Raw genomic sequence first — 16,865 nt, 5'->3', positions numbered from 1 at the left:
GGGGACATTTGACCTGAGACCTGAATGAAGAGCTGGCTGTGGGGACATGAAGTGTTGTGAGCATCCTAGACTGGGACCAGCAGGTACAAAGGCCCTGGGGTATTCACTCTGAGCTTGACATGGCTTGATGAGCTGCAGGGTGGCTGGTGTGGCTGAGAGGAGTGGAGGTGGAGAGGGCACCGGATGTCACAGGGTCAGTGGTCCCTGGCATTCACCTGGTGGGTGTGGGCCACCCTAATGTGAGCCGCCAGATGCTCTTGTAGAAACAGGCCCAAAGAAGTAACTAGCTCAAGGCCACGGAGCTGGTGAAAGATTCTAATTGGACTGCTATTGAATGCTTTTTCCAGTAAATGGAACTTTTTTTTTTTAAAGATTTTATTTATTTGGCAGAGGGACACAGCTAGAGAGGGGACACAAGCAGGGGGAGTGGGAGAGGGAGAAGCACGCTCCCGGCTGAGCAGGGAGCCTGATGCGGGGCTCGATCCCAGGACCCTGGTATCATGACCTGAGCTGAAGGCAGACGTTTAACAACTGAGCCACCCAGGCGCCCCATGGACATTGTCATTTTTCGAGATAAAAATTTTTTCAGCTTCCTCATTGGGCATGTATGTGCACCTTGCCTTCTCATGTGAAGACCACAGGGGGGCGGGGGACACAGCCCCACTTTAGGGGACGAGGCTGAGGCTGTGAGCAGGACCGCGGTATGGCCCCCTGTTCTTCCAGCTCCAGCAAGCCAGCCCCTGTCTGGCCCCAGGGCCCTTGCACTTGCTGCGCCCTTGGCCTGGCACACACTTCTGTGGCTGGCATTTTACTCGGATTATCTTTCAGGTTTCACCTCTGAAGCAGCCACTTCCCTCCCCCCATTGTCCTCTGTCCCAGCCTCTTACTAGTTTTCATATCCTTGAGCAAAGTTAATACATATTTATGACTTCTCTTGTGTGTCGCACGCACAGGTGAGCTGTGTCAGGGGATGGGCGGGCTTGGAAGGACACTTGGCTCCTGGGTGGGGCCGTGTTTGAGCAGGGGCAGCCTTTGAGCTTTCCTCACCATGAGGTACCCCTGCACCCACGGGTCTCAGCTGCAGCCCCCTAGGGAAGGAGGCACCGGAGGAGGACGTGGCTTTCACAGTGGTAGAGAAAGTGGTGCTTTTTAAAAAAATGTTGAATTTTACTATATATTTGACTAGCTCCATGCCTCCCATTTGGAAAGACATGGGTGTGCTCCCAGCCCCCCTGGCTCTCCCAGGTCCCTCTCCTACGCACCCTTCAGTTCTGTGCATTTACAGACCTCCACGGGGAGGCAGTTTTCTCTCCTGGAACATAACTGGCAGCATCTGACACACACCCTCCTGTCTTGTTTCCTTTTTTACTTATCCTGAGGCCTGGGTCATTTTTCCAGCGCCTCTTCGTTCCCCTGTGGGTCCGTGATCCACAGCCTCCAGTGGATGGGTCCTCAGTGTCCAACACTAGCCACGGGGTCCCGCGGGAGTCCTCCAAGGCTGCACCAGAGGGTCTGTGAGCAGCCAGACAAGAGGGGGAGCACTCAGAACTTCCAGACAGGGCTGTGGAGCCTTCCTCTCTTGCGCTAGTCCCGGTCGAGTATTTTCAGAGGCCCGATGAGTCTGAATTCGCAGTGGGGTCTGCCATGGTCCTTGCTACGTGTTAGGGATGGCCCGGCGGGGAGCAGGACCGGCTGCGGACACCCGTAATGCGATCGGGCACTCTCGCCACCTGGTGGCCCTCACCTAGAACTGCAGCCCCCAGAGTCGGAGCTGGACCACCGGGGACAGAGAGGTGGGCCAAAGCCGTTCGTTCAGGTGACCGCTGTTTACTGAGCCCTCTGGACTAAGCACTGAGGACACAGCACTGAACAAAACAGGTGCGGCCTCTGCCCTCATCCATCTGACATTCCCCATGGGAAGCAATCAAACCTGCATATAATATAATCCTAGGTGGGACAGATAATGTTGAAGGTAAATAAGCACGCTGTGGAGGGGAGGTAGATGGTGTGCTTGGGGACGGCCTCTCCAAGGAGCTGGCTACTGAGCAGAAACCTGAAGGAAGGGCTAACCGAGCCTTGATGACCAGGGCATTGGTTGTTCATGCTGGCGGAACATTAGAAGCACCTGGTAAGGTTTTTTAAATTTTTTTTGTTTTATAAATAACAAACCGGTAAATGCTGAGACCCTCCCTGCTTTCCCCCCGAATAATGACATCCGACTCTCTTGGCTGGGATTTGGGCATCTGTCATTTAAAGTTTCTCAGGTGATCCTATTGGGCAGCCAGAGCCAAGAGCTGTTAACCTTGGCTGGAAGAATGTCCCAGGTAGAAGAACAAATGTAAAAAGGCCTGAGGCGGGGACCTGGCATCTTCCAGGAAGAGAAGGACCGGTGAGGCCAGAACGGAGGGATTCCAGGTGGGGGTGGGGCTGATGGGCTCCCAGAGGGAGAGAGGGAAAGAGGGAGAGAGGGAGGGAGAGGGGGTGGTTTGCACTATGTTCCAAAACGGATGGGAAGCCGAGTGGGTGGTTTTTTTTAAAAACAGCTTTATTGAGATATAATTCACATACCATACAATCCACCCATTTGAAGTGTGTAATTCAATGATTTTTGGTATATTATTTTTAAAAAATTATAGTAAAATATATATAATGAAATTTGCCCTTTAAACCATTTTTAAGTATACAATTCAGTGGCATTAATCAGAGTTGTGTTTCGAACATAGAAATGTTTTCCAAACTTCAGCTTTCATATCCGGGCACATCAGGACACCCCCTACATTTTCTTTCATCCAGGGAAACAAAGGTCACCATATTCCTTCCAGCGTCCCTGCTGTGGCTCAGTCCGCATACTGAGCTCTGTGCTGAGGGTCTTCCTGTAATCTTTGGTCTTCATGATAACTGCACAGGGCAGGAGGAGGGAAGTGACTTGCCCAAGGTGACACAACAGGTTAGTGCCAGAGCCAGGATTCAAACTGGACCCCCGTGTCTGCGGCACCGCGGTCAGTTTACAAAACGCCTTCCGGGGCCCCTCTCTCCTTGACTCCCCTCCACTGTCCACAGGCTGGGTATTCTGCTCTGTGCAGCTGGGAAACTGAGACTCGAGGCCTCCATGAATTTAAAGGGGGTCAGGGTTTTAGTTGCAAACAACACTCTAGGTAATCTGGCAGGAAAGGAATTTATTAAAGGATATTACGGGACTCACAGACCTCTGGGAAGGAGGGCCAGAGAGACCAGCGGGGAGAGCGCACAGCCACAAACAATGTCCCAGTTACATTGCAGGACCTTCCCGTCACTGCCACTGGGCCCAGACATTGCAACTCTTACCAATGACACTGGGCCTGTCCCACCTGCCTCCTTGCGAGATTGGATCCCACCCATCAGAATGCACTTTGCAGAATTCCATTGCTTTCACGTGTGGGTGGATCTGGCTTGAGCAAACCCAGGTTGTGCTGGGTGTATCGGATTGAGTCTAAATACCACTTGAGTGCATTTGATTGGCTAAATCTCCAGCCGGGAAACAGCTGATTGGTTAAATCTAGGTCATATGCCTACGTCTTAACTGCAAGGAAGGCTGGGAAGGTGGGATTCAGGATGCTTCGGCTGAAGACTCCCAAGGTAGGAAATTGCCCAAACAAAAGGCCTCGGGTTGACAGAAACATTGACGGCGCCGCCCGCAAAAGTGCCCAGAGTTCCTGCCGGCCAGGTCGGTTGTCGAGAGCAGAATTCACCCGGCCAGGGGAAGCGGAAGGGTGTAGTAAGCGAACTGGTCTGCGGTGCGGCTTGCCGCCGGTCGGCCGGGCTGGAACTACATTTCCCAGAATCCTTTCCCTTGAATGGTGCTGAGTTAGAATTGCCCCAAAGAGGGACTCGTGTGAGATTTTGAAGGCGGAAGGGAAGCGGCAGCCTCTTCTCTTGCGAGGTTCCTGTGGCTAGATTGGTGACCGTCGTGCGCTCAGCCCTTGCGGCCTCGGTGTTGCACGCGGGTCTTGTTTCGGACCCCAGGACATGAGCGGCTGGCCCGGCCGCGGGCGCTTGGCTGCGGAGGCCCCGGTTCCCCGTTGATTTCTCTTCTGGCGCCTCTCCGCACACTCACTTTGGTGGCTGGACGTGCCTCACGGCTTCTCAGATTATTGCCTCGTTGGTGACTCCAGGTGCCCTTTCAGACTTCCACTTCCCCAACCCCTCTGACCCGCGTAGAAGGCCTAAGTCCCATAAGAGGCCGCTTCCCTGATTGGGTCTGATAACGTGATGGGTGTTTAGAGAATCAGGAGGAGGGCTGAGGCAGCCACACGGCAGGGCCGCCGGCTGGGTGGGCAGTGCAGGGGGCGGGCGGCGGGCGCTGCTCCTTCAGGATCATGAAGCACCGCTGTTGATCTAGCTGCACCAGCTTCTCGGGCCTGACCCACGTCAGCTCTGCTCTCGTCTGCACCTGCCGGCCGGATGCCCCGTGTGCAGCCAGCTTTCCTCCCGACTTAACTCAGTACCAAATACGGGTCTCTTGTGAACGCAGCTGATTTGTGGGCCCTTCAGTGCTCCAGACCCCTGACTGTAAGGGAGCCTGGAGAAGAGTTTTCAGCTTTCCCGCCTCTCCATCCAGGAAGGTACAGCTGAAGGAGGGGCAATGGTTGAATGCTGAACAAGTCCTTTCTCACCCAGAGTTGTGGCTGGGGATCAAACCCTTGGCTTTGCCATCTGGCCCAGGGCTCCACCTGCCCAAGGCTCTCTTCAGGGCATGGTATTAATGGAAAACCGTTGCCTCCCTGGCCCAGCAGAGGGTCCAAGGCCAGGTCAGCTGGGCTCTAGACAGCTTGTTAAGACAATTGAGTACTGACCTCTGTTCGCTTTGGTGAGCTGCTGGAGAAGGCAACTTCATTTCTATAGCATCTTTTACATTCCAGGCAATTTATATGCACTGAATCCCAATCTGCATTTTGCAGCTGAAGATACCAGACCTAGAGAGGTCGAGGAAGCTGCCTGAGGTCACATAGCTAGTTAGGGGAAGAAACGACTTGAACCCTGTCTGATGACCCAAAAGAATGTCTGCTCTTAACCTTTATCTTTGTCATCATTAGAAAAGCTTTTGTATAAAAGCCACTTCCTTCCTTCCTCTGTTCCTTCCTACCCATTCTTGGCTGGGCAGTTTCAGGTGCTGGGGACACAGCTATGGACAAAGAGAGGTAGCTACAGCTTAGTGGTAAGATGAGAGTTGCCAACTCTGCTCCCAGGACCAGGTCAGGGGTGGGGGGGAGAGTGGACACAGATATGTATTTTTTTTAATATCAAACATGTTGGAATAGACTCCTGCCTCTATTTTCTTCTTGAAACCTGTAGTTCTCTTGGTTTAGTTTTTTTTTCCTTCCACTTTTGACAGAAAAATGTGTCTTCATTATGGAAAAAGCAGCTGCCCTGTGTGATGGTAGATGGTGTGTCAGGGAGGCGACAGGGCGTGGCGGGGACAGGGGCAATTGGAGAGCTTGGAGCAGTGACAGCTGCAGAAGCTGCACAGTGGCCCCGGCTGATCGTGCGCACCTGCAGGCCCAGTGTTGCCATATCCTCTGCTTTGTTTTTGGAGAAAAGTTGAAAGGGTGGATGTTGAGTTAAATCTCTCAAGTTTTAAATAGTTGGGTCAACGTTTGAACACATAACGTGAAGAGCAGCGAAACGTCTCTCTGGGCCAGATCTGGACCGTAAGCCACCAGTTGGCAGCCTTGGGCCGAAGAGTAGTCATTTAGCAAGGATGCTGGGTTGGGGTCCAAGCTCGGCCACATTCCAGCTGCAAGGTCAGGGGCGGGCCACAACACCCCTCTGGGCCTCCATTTCCCCCTCTGTAAAATGGGGCTTGTGAACACCGCAGTTAATTGGATGATGAACGTACTATTTGCCGAACCTCGTTCTAAACTAGCATCTTTCTAACACTGAGTTGTGAGTGAAACTGTTTTAATGGATTGTGACCTGCTTCATTTAAAAGCACAATAGAGCAGGATGGAATAGAATAGGATGCATCATAGTAAGATGGGTAGGCATTGCTTTGTGAAGCCTATTTCAGACACAGACAATATCCGAACATTCGTATGTACATACACAGGTGCATGCTCTCCTCGGTTTGATGTAATCGGCACCTCTCACTGTGGAATGCAGTCAGAAAAGTCTGGAAGCCACCATTCTAAGTGCTGGTCCTTTTGGCACTCATTCAGTGCTGTGAGCAATCCGTGAGGCTGGTTCTATTGTTACTACATGTTACAGCTGGAAAGTGAAGTTCGGAGGGGTGAAGTTCCCAGGGATAGTAACAGGAAGATCTGGGATTTAACCCAAGGCCCCAGGCCTGATCACCATGCGATGCTTCCTTTCCAGCAGGGGATGACATGAGCTAATGCGGGTGGAGGGCTTAGCACCGTGCCGGGGACATAGCAGGTGCTTAGTGTTAGAAGCTGGGCTTGTGTTTACCGCTTCTCATTCAGCCACACCAGGTGGCCAGCAGGATCCAAGGGCCGAGACAGAAGAGGCCCGGGACTCTGCCAACTCTGCTTACCCGTGGGGGGTGAGGGGGAGGGCGGGCAGTTTAGCAGCTACTCATTTTGGGCCGGATACTTCCTGCTGAATTTTATAAATCAGTATTTGGATGGAACCAGCTTATCTCCTTGGATGAACTTCAGGATGTAAAAATAAATCCGGACACTTTTTTCAAACCACACTAACTATGGTTGCACGCACATTATTAAACATTCGAGCGGCGCGGTCTGGCATTGCCCAGGGCTGTGCAGCCGATTGCTCGAGGTCGCTGGAGTGGGGGTCGGTTTGCCTTCCCGCAGAGACGCTGCTTTATGCCGGGGTCGCCACTGTGGCCACGGCAGGTGGATTTATCAACTCTTAGGTCTGAACACGTTGTCGACGGTGCTGCCATTTCACCGAAGCAACCCCTGAAGCGTGGGCATGGCCCGATGGCAGTGCTTTCTGAATCCTTTCAACGGCAGCCTGCGTCGTTTCCGGGCCCGACTTCGGGGGCAGCGGCCGGCGGCTCGGCCCCGCTGCGGGGTCGCACTGCCCTCTGGTGGTCACCGGCCGGCATAGCTCTGCCAGCGCGGAGCTGGCAGCAGCAGGGGCGGAAGGGCCCTGGGGAGCCTGGTCAGAGGTCAGGACGGTGAGGAATGTGGGTGGGGGCTGGGAAAGAAAGGCTGTGGGGGGGCCTGGAAACCTCTTCCATCTTGATCTGGGCGGTGGTTAGCCAAGTGTGAGCTTATGTCAAAATACATCAAGGTGCATACTTACTTGAGCTTTGTGCGGGAAACTGTATGTAGATTATAAAATGAAATGTAAACATCTTTAAGTTCATGCGGAATCCCAGTTGTTTTTGACTGGACACCCTACTTCCAAACCATTGTCCCCAGAGCAGCCAGAGTAATTTTTAAAAATGCCAATCAGGGGCGCCTGGGTGGCTCAGTCGGTTAAGCGACTGCCTTCGGCTCAGGTCATGATCCTGGAGTCCCGGGATCGAGTCCCGCATCGGGCTCCCTGCTCGGCCGGGAGTCTGCTTCTCCCTCTGACCCTCCTGCCTCTCATGCTCTCTGTCTCTCATTCTCTCTCTCTCAAATAAATAAATAAAATCTTTAAAAAAAAATGCCAATCAGATCATGCCACTCTCCTGCTTAAAACCCTCAGGTGGGTCCTCAGTGGATTTAGAATAAAATCCAAACTCCAGTAAAATTCCAAATCCGTGACCAAAAGGATCCAACCACATCTGCCGCGGGGCCTTACCCTCTGACCCCATGACCTGTGACCTCGCCTCCAGTCTTCCCGGGTTTCCCTTCTTTCCCGCCAGCTTGAAAGCTTTGCCCACAAGTTCTGTACTTCCTTGTCTCCCCTCTGGAGTGCTTGCCCTGGATTTTCTCACCACCCGGGTCTGAGCTCAGGTGCCACCTGCTTGGAGGTGACCAGGCTGTCCACAGTGTCCCCACGCCGTTCCGATTACTCTGTGCCGCATCACCCCAAAGCTTCCTTCTGGACTCTAGCCAGTGTCTGAGAGGAGAGCAGTCCCCATCGTTGACCCAGCAATGCCACGCTGTATACTCTGAAAGTCACAATCTCAACCAACCAAAAAGACCGTCAGTGTTTACCCCTTGGACAAGAGGCTGCCTTTTGGACCCTGAATGTTTCACTGGACAGATCCCGTGATCTCTTTTTTTTTTTTTTTTAAAGATTTTATTTATTTGACACAGAGAGAGAGACAGTGAGAGAGGGAACACAAGCAGGGGGAGTGGGAGAGGGAGAAGCAGGCTTCCCGCTGAGCAGGGAGCCCAATGCGGAACTCGATCCCAGGACCCTGGGATCATGACCTGAGCCGAAGGCAGACGCTTAACGACTGAGCCACCCAGGCGCCCCTCGTGATCTCTTTCAAAAGGATGTTCTTAGGCTCCCCCCCCTTTTTTTAAGTAGGCTCTACACCCAGAGTGGAGTCCAGTGTGGGGCTCGAACTCACAACCCTGAGATCAAGACCTGAGCTGAGCCCGAGAGTCAGGCACTTGGCCTTCTGAGCCACCCCGGTGCCCCTCAGGCCAGCTTTTTGAAATTGGCTGACTTAGGCCTCCAAGATCCACCTTCTCCTCCCTGCTGAGGGTCCCACAGCCGCTGTTCTGCCCTCCAGGTGGTTCTTGGAAGGTTGTGGACCTAGGTTGTGGCTCAAGCCTGTGCGCAGGGAGTGCTCAGGGTCGGGGGCGTGTGGGCTGTGTCCTGCTTGTGGCCACTGGCACTCTGCTGTTCGCCCTGAAGGACAGGCGATGAGTGGGAAAGTCTGCGTCCCACGGTTAATTCGCCGGCTTGTGTCGCCTCCTCTCTTCAGCAAAGTCCGCTCCGCGGGGGTCGGGACTGCCTCGGTCTGTTTCCTCGTCCGCACCCACAGGCCCAGTAAATGGTAGATCCTGGCTTCCCCTGGCAGAATGGATGAACGGCTAGCACAGCTGCTCTGAAATGGGATGGGGCTTTATCAGGCGTCCCCGGCTCCGACCACGGAGACCACCACCGCCCCACTTTTGGCAGAGACCAGGCTTCCTGGGACGGGCAAGAAGGAGGCTGCCTGATTCACAGACCAGCTTTCCCCAGCCTCACACTGGCACCCTGAGTCCCACAGGAAAGGGCTAGTGTTGCCGCTTGGAAAACTGGCTAGAAACAAGCGACTGGCTATGACAGAGAAGTCTCTAGAACTGAGGATCTGATCTTCAAGATCAGTAATCTAATCACAGCATTCAATATATAAATAAGGCACTCTCCCACTTACCCATGTCTGATGGCTCCAGTGGGTCACTGTTTTTATTTTCTTATATCTTCTTCCAAAGCTGCTTTTCGCAGATATGATCCTACAGGTTTTACTTTTTTCTCCATTTTATTTATTTATTTTTTTATTGTTTAAAGATTTTATTTATTTGACAGAGAGGCAGCGAGAGAGGGAACACAAGCAGAGGGAGTGGGAGAGGGAGAAGCAGGCCTCCCGCAGAGCAGAGAGCCCGATGTGGGGCTCAATCCCGGGACTCCAGGATCATGACCTGAGCCGAAGGCAGTTGCTTAACCAACAGAGCCACCCAGGCGCCCCTTGACCATCTTTTTATAAGTTTAAGAAGCAGTTTTATTTTGTAAAAGATTTTATTTTACACCCATTGTGGGGCCTGAACTCTCAACCCTGAGATATGGAGAGTTGCATGTTTTACCAACTGAGCCAGCCGGTGCCCCAAGAAGCAGTTTTATTTTTTTTTTTTGAAAGAAATGTAGGGGTGGCTGGCTGGCTCAGTCAGTGAAGCTTGTGACTCTTGATCTCAGGGCTGTGGATTGGAGCCCTGTATTGGATGGAGAGATTACTTAAACTTTTTTTAAAGATTTTATTTATTTGTCAGAGAGAGTGTACAAGCAGAGGGAGAAGCAGGCCCCTTGCCGAGCAAGGAACCTGAATAGTGACTCGATCTCAGGGCCCTGGGATCATGACCTGAGCCGAAGGCAGATGCTTAACCAACTGAGCCACCCTAAAAAATAAAATCTTAAAAAAAAAAAAAAAAAAAAAAGTAAAATGTCTTTTACAGCCTTCAGGCATTTTATTTTATTTTATTATTTTATTTTTTTTTTAAGATTTTATTTATTTATTCACGAGAGAGAGAGAGAGAGAGAAGCAGAGGGAGAAACAGGCTCCCAAGGAGCAGGGAGCCCGATGCGGGACTCGATCCCAGGACCCTGGGATCATGACCTGAGCCAAAGGCAGACGCTTAACCATCTGAGCCACCCAGGCGCCCCCTTCAGGCATTTTATTAAAAAAATTTTCTAGAGATCCTATTTTAAGTAATCTCTCCAATGTGGGGCTTGAACCCACAACCCCAAGATCAAGAGTCTCATGATGCTCCCCTGACTGAGCCAGCCAGGCACCCCTAGCCTTCAAGCATTTTATTTATAAATATATATATATTTAAGATTTATTTATTTGAGAGCAAGAGAGAGACAGCGTGCACGAGCAGGAGGGGCAGAGGGAGAGGAAGACAGAATCCAAAGCAGACTCTGTGCTCAGCATGGAGCCTGATGCGGGGCTCGATATCATGACCCTGAGATCACAACCTGAGCTGAAACCAAGAGTGAGACACTTAACCAACTGCACCACCCAGGTGTGCCCCCCCCACCCCCCCGAGGCATTTTAAAAGATTTGGTTGGTTGTTACTGGTTTCTAAGAGCTCTTTATATATTAGGGGGATTAAATCTTGCTCTTGTCACATTTAATTTTTTTTAAAGATTTTATTTGTTTATTTGAGAGACAGAGCACGAGCAGGGGGAGGTGCAAAGGGAGAGGGGAAGCAGATTCCCCACTGAGCGGGGGGACTGATGTGGGACTGGATCCCAGAACCCCGGGATCGTGACCTGAGCCGAAGGCAGACACTTAACTGAGCCACCTGGGCGCCCCTGCCGGTGCATTTTAGATACTTGATTAATATCTGATGAAAAATACCCAGCTCCAGTTGTCGGTAATACGAATGTTTGATTTCCTGAGTAGATATCTGAGCCTGTGAGATATACTACTCCTACTAATAACACTATTTATTACGTGCTATATAAGCTTTTGGTTGCAAATAACTATGGAAGAACCAACTCAAAATATTTGAACCATAAGGACATTTGTTAACTCACATAATAAATTTAACCTATTTTTCCAAAACAGTTATCCTTTTAAGAATTAATGCTTTATCAATAGAGATCTTCTACTCTAAGTATGTGGACTATTGCCTATAAATGAAACCAAACTGAAAAGTCCAAAGATGGAGAGAAAGAGACTGAATTTAAAAATTTAAAGCCATATCTTGAATTCTGCATTTGGGATGGGGATGTCTGAGGTCACACATCCCTAAACTTTTCAGTTAAGTAAGCCAAAGAATTCTGGTTTTGTTTTGTTTTGTTTTGTTTTGTGTAAGCCACTTTGTGGTGTCCCTGTCCTTTGCAATGGAAAGAAATTCCAATGGTGGCTGATTTCTAAAGCCCTTGGACAGGCATATACCTTCAGCCCCAGAGGTTGACCCGAGGACTTCGTTGTGTCTCTGTCCTTTGGCTGGGCTGGTCAGGAAGTTCTCAAGTCATGCTCAGACTTCTGGGAGGCTAAGGGCTTTTGTTTGTGAGTGCTGAATACTCCAGTTACTCTACTTCTAAGATTGTTCTCAAGAGCTGCAAGATACTGCTGGGGGAACAGTGAAGATGAAGCAGCCTGGGGCCAGTGAATCTTAGCTATCCACCACCCATCTATCCATCATCCATTCCTTCATCCCTCCACCCACCCACCACCATAACCCATCTGCCATCCGTCCTGTCCATCCATCGATCCATCCATCGATCCATCCATCCATCCTTCAGCCTTCATTAAGTGCCATATCTGCGTCAGACTGTTATGGGTACTGAGTATACAGAATGAGGAAGACACTATCCTTGACCACTGGGAGCTCTGTGTCCTCTAGAATTCAGGCTAAAACACTTACAGACTGTGGACTACTAGCTTCCCTCAGAACCAGCACTGGACATTTAGTCCTCACAAGAGAAAAGTCCTTGACCACCTGGGTAGCTAATTTCAGGACTAAGGGGCAGGTCTGTTTCACCCAAACCTCCTCTGTGTGGATGGCTGAAAATCTGTTAGTACCTCTAATGGAAGCCTCAAGAGTGGTCATAAAGCAGGGACACCCTACCCCACTTCAAAATGTAAACGTGGTTTTATTTAATGCCTTTTATCTGTCACAAAGTACCGCTGCCTCCCCAGGGTCCCCTCTTCCTAGAAAACAAGATGGCAGCATAAGGCACGTGCACTGTCCACATGACGTCAGGTTAGGTCCTTAAAAACAAAAGTAAGCAACAGTCTTCCCATCAGCCCCGAATCGCCTCCCTCACCAATTGTTCAGAGAATGATTGTCCCCCCAGAGCACAACTTGGAGCAGAGAGTGCTTAAATGAGAACCGCACCACCCCACATGCCAGGTTAGAAAACCAAACCAAACCAACGACTAAGAAAACCAACAACACAGGTACGAGAGCATAATACCGGAGTAATGAGATTAGTCCATAAATTAAAAAGGAAAAAAAAAAAAAACAAAAAACCCAAAACAGACAAACCCAAGCCTGTCCCCTCCTCCTCACCAGCCCTCCCCCAAATCAGCAATTCTTCGCTTTTGTTCTGTTGAGTCTTGTGGAAAAGCCTGGACTTCGAGCCAGCCCTTTTCTCCAAAGTTAAATATTCCCCAAAGCCACGGGGGGGTACGCTGCGTCTCAGGACCCGCGCTTGGACTAAAAGGACAGCCGCTGAGATGGTCGCCAGGCACGTCCTCTCGGCCGCAGGGACCCTGCCCGGCGTCCAGCATCTGGCGGGCAGGCGGGGAAGGCGAGAGCCTGGGAGGGGGTGGGAGGCGCCCGCGACGGCAGGTGGCGAGGCCGTGGCTTCTGCTATAAATACTCGAGCTCCAGCGCGTGCCTCAGCGCCTCCAGGTCGGCGTGGCAGGATATCCGCCAGAAAGGCATGTTGTGCTGGAACACAGAAGAGCAGCCGCGCGGTTAGGGCCCCGTCCCCCGCAGCCCCCCCCCCGGGTCAGAGCCCGATGCCAAGGCCACCCGAGGCGGCGTGGCCTGTGGGCGTCTCCCGAACCACAGGGCCAGATCCCCCGCCCCCCGAGGGTCCATTCCCTCGGAGCCCGGGCTGCCCGGCTCATCCCGAGCAGCCTGGCAGACCCTCCCGCCATCTCTGGGAAGGTCCTAGGTCCTTCACCAAAATTTTTTTTTTTTTAAGATTTTATTTATTTATTTGAGAGAGAGAGAATGAGAGACAGCATGAGAGGGAGGAGGGTCAGAGGGAGAAGCAGGCTCCCCGCCGAGCAGGGAGCCCGATGCGGGACTCGATCCCGGGACTCCAGGACCATGACCTGAGCCGAAGGCAGTCGCTTAACCGACTGAGCCACCCAGGCGCCCACGGTCCTAGGTCCTATAGGTGGCGCGCTGACCCGGCCTGAAAGCAGGCAGTGAGAAGGCCGTGCCTTCTGAAAGAGTTGTCCTCGGTCCTGCTACCTCGAGGACAAAGTCTCAGCCAGGGGCTCGTGTGCCTCGCACCCCTCCCTAACGTTTGCTCATCGCCAAACGAACAGACGGAGCCGCTCCCAGCCAGGGTCGGGCCGGCCGGCCTCGGCAGACGGGACGACGTCAGTGTTCTCGCCTGTGAAATGGGCAGCCGATTTGCCGCATGCGCTGTTGCGGCTCTTGCGGGCGCCCGGCCCGTCCACTCGGGGCGGCTGTTACGATTACGTCTAGGCGCACGAGGGCGCAAGGGCGAGGGACACGGTCGTGCGGGGCGCGTGTGCGCAGGGCCGGGGGTGGGGAGAGGCTGGCTAGCGAGTTCCTCGGTGTCACGATGCAGAGTTTGGATCTCACGGCGTCAGCCTGTGACACCCGGTGTCTTAAAACAGTAGTCTCTTAAAGCTGCCGTTCGGGAGCCAGCCCCTGTGCTGGTGCTGTGTGCTTCCTAGCTCACCGAACTGCCCAGACAAAAGCACGAGCACCTTTTTCAAGTGGGCATGAGAGCGAGAAAGAAGAGAACTGATTCAGCCAAAGTTAAACTGCCGGCAAGCCAGCACGAACTGCCCTCACGGTCACGGTCACCACACGGTCATTAACATTCGGCGAGAGTGCATGTTCTGTGCCACACACATGACCTTGTTTAACCGGGTCACTAATGCTCAGGGAGGCACTCTTACTTCACAGATGACACTGAGCCACGGAGAGGTCATGTCAGGCTCCAGAGAAGAAAGCTGGCTGCACTTTTATCACTGGAAGATTTAGTCATTGGCTAAAGTTGCCTGCCCAGTACCACTCTCTCCTTTCTTGCTTCCAGAACTCAGAATTTGGCAGCACTGTGCCCAGACCTAGGGGATGAGCTATGATCGTCTAAGCAAGCTGTGACAACCCCAGCCCTGTTTGCCAGGGATTTGTCCTGTATCTTTTTTTTTAAGATTTTATTTATTTGGGGAGAGAGAGATGAGTGGGGGACAGAGGCAGAGGGAGAGGGAGAAGTAGACTCCTCACTGAGCAGGGAGCCCATTGCGGGGCTTGATCCCAGGACCCTGAGATCATGGCCTGAGCTGAAGGCAGACGCTTAACTGACTGAGCCACCCAGGCGCCCAGGTCTTGTGTTCCTCTTGACTTGGGACCCACTGAAGCCCATGAGGAAGGTGGTAAGGGGCTTCTGGGAAAGGTTTTCCTCCAGGATTAGAGGGAGGCACCTGAGGAGAGAACTCCTTCCTCCTTACTTTCCCTTCCTATTTGGATGCTGTCATGTTAGTATGTGATGCCTGGAGTTGTGGCAGCCATTTTGAGATCACGAGGCAACAAATAAGAAAATAAAACCCAAAGATGGTTAGAAAGGTAGAGCGAAATGACAGAAAGGGATGCTTGGTGAATTTCTGACCCATGGCAACAACCTAGGGCACAACTGTTACTAATCTTATAAGGTGAGCAAGTGTTTAACACCATTACATAGGCTTTCTGCTATCTGCAGCTAAAAGATACTGAGCCTCCACAGGACAGTCATTGGCCTTAAATTATTTACTAAGTGAACAGATGGTGCTTGATGAACATTTGGATGCCTGGAGTTCTGCCCTGTGAGGTTCCATGTCCACCGGCTAGAAATTATACAGGCATCCTTTTGGTTCCTGGACCACATCAGATCATTTCCTGCCTCTGCCATCTCTTTATATATCATTGTTTATCTTTACCTTCCTGGTCTGCGGTAGGCAGAATAATAGCCCCCAAAGATGTCCAACTGATCCCTAGAACCTGTGAATAAAGGGATTTTGTGGGCGTGATTAAGTGAAGGATCTTGAGATGGGGAGATGATTCAGAGGGCAGGGACTGTGTCTGATGGTCCACTGCCGTGCGCTCTGCGGGGCCTCCTGCTCAGCTGACGCGCACACACAGGGTCCCCACTGGAGTCACAGAGAAGAAATCCATGGGCACGAAATGAACAAGGTGGTTTTGTGTTGGGGTGAGCACTATGAAGGAAACAGAACGGGGAGGCAGGACCGAAAGCAGCTGGGGGAGGGTGTCTATTCTGATAGCTGGGGTCAGGGAAGGCCTCTCTAGGGGGTGACAGTTAAGCAGCCTGCAGAGGGCAAGTAGGAGGTGCAAATCTGTGGGGGGAGGTAGTTAAGCAGAAGACAAAACAAGTGCAAAGGCCCTGAAGACAGTTCGAGCTTGGAATGTCACGTTCACTGCTGCATAGCATGGCTCCTGGCACACAGCAGGTGCTCAAGAAACACACAGGGAAGGAATGAAGAGGAAGGGAGAGGGGACAAGAAGGAAGGCGGGCTTCTCAGAGTTCTCAGCGAACACCTCTTTTTCTCTCTTGCTCAGAGGAAGCAGCGTACTATCCATCATGGGTAACGGATGCTATTTCTTTAATGCGTTCCAGCTCTCCCCGCTCCCCCCCCCCCCCCCCACTGCAGCCAAACCTTCCTTTCTCTGCAAAGATGGATTTTGCTTCTTTGCCCGGCCAATCCTGTCCCCTTTTAAAGAGTGTAATTCATTTTTCTGGGAGGAAATGAGCAAAGGTGGGAGAGACGGTCTCAGCCATCTCCATCCCAGGCCTGGAGCACAGGTGGATTTATCACTTGCAGAGAGGTGGAGACAAATGACCCACTAAAAGGGAGATATTAACAACACTGTCAGCCCCAACAGTCCAAGCCCCTTGTCCTGTCGCCGTATTTCACGCTGCTCAGGTGTCCGGCACCCTGTGCTAATGACTCCCATCTGTCAGGCCGGGGGAGCGGCTGGTGCATAGCGTTCCTCGCTAATGCGCTGGGGCTGCTCTTCAGTCGCAGAGGTTTTTAGGGGAGCCCAGTGGATGGGGGTGTGCGCCCCCGGTCTTCCTTGGTAGAAGGCCCCAGCTCAGGGGTGAGGACAGAGTGTTTGAAACTCCTAGGTCCACCTCCTTCCTGCTTGGCGAGTAAAACACCTCTGTTTGCCTGTACCAGCTGTGTGACCTGAGGTACATTACTTAACCTCTCTGAGTCTCAGATACAGCCTCCGTAAAATGAAGCAAATGACACCCCCTCTGCAGGGGCGTTGGAGGATTCAGTGACACGAGGATGCCAGTAATCAGGAGGGGTACGGGGATGCGGTTCGGTCGGGCCCCCTGGGTGCCAGTGACAGCCCTGCCCCAGGCCAGCTGTGATGGAGACTGCCAGCCCCCCCGCCCAAGCAGCCCCCGTTTTTCTTAGCTGGGTATGTGGTGGCTCAGAAGGGCGACATCTGCGAGCTAGAGCCGCGCAGGGTGTGACCACGTGACCCAGGTCTGGCTGCTGGGGTGTGAGCAGCAGTGCCATCCACCCG

The 16,865-nt window shown here is 52.2% G+C and overlaps 1 protein-coding gene across 1 annotated transcript in view; it reads right to left on the bottom strand.

Moving 5' to 3' along the window:
* Positions 1-12,193: 12,193 nt before the first annotated feature.
* The window catches only part of EYA2 (EYA transcriptional coactivator and phosphatase 2), a 267,958-nt gene continuing 263,286 nt past the window's right edge, over positions 12,194-16,865 (bottom strand). Inside the window, exon 16 of the mRNA XM_064573294.1 lies at positions 12,194-13,016. Coding sequence (XP_064429364.1) covers positions 12,936-13,016 — 81 coding nt within the window. The 3' untranslated portion in view covers positions 12,194-12,935. The remainder of the gene's footprint in view (positions 13,017-16,865) is intronic.

Source organism: Mirounga angustirostris, unplaced genomic scaffold (genome assembly GCF_029215605.1).
Source record: "Mirounga angustirostris isolate CCGP_5_RB_7025 unplaced genomic scaffold, mMirAng1.0.hap1 SCAF_10, whole genome shotgun sequence".
Taxonomy (NCBI): domain Eukaryota; kingdom Metazoa; phylum Chordata; class Mammalia; order Carnivora; family Phocidae; genus Mirounga; species Mirounga angustirostris.
This window is presented reverse-complemented; position numbering and strand designations above follow the sequence as displayed.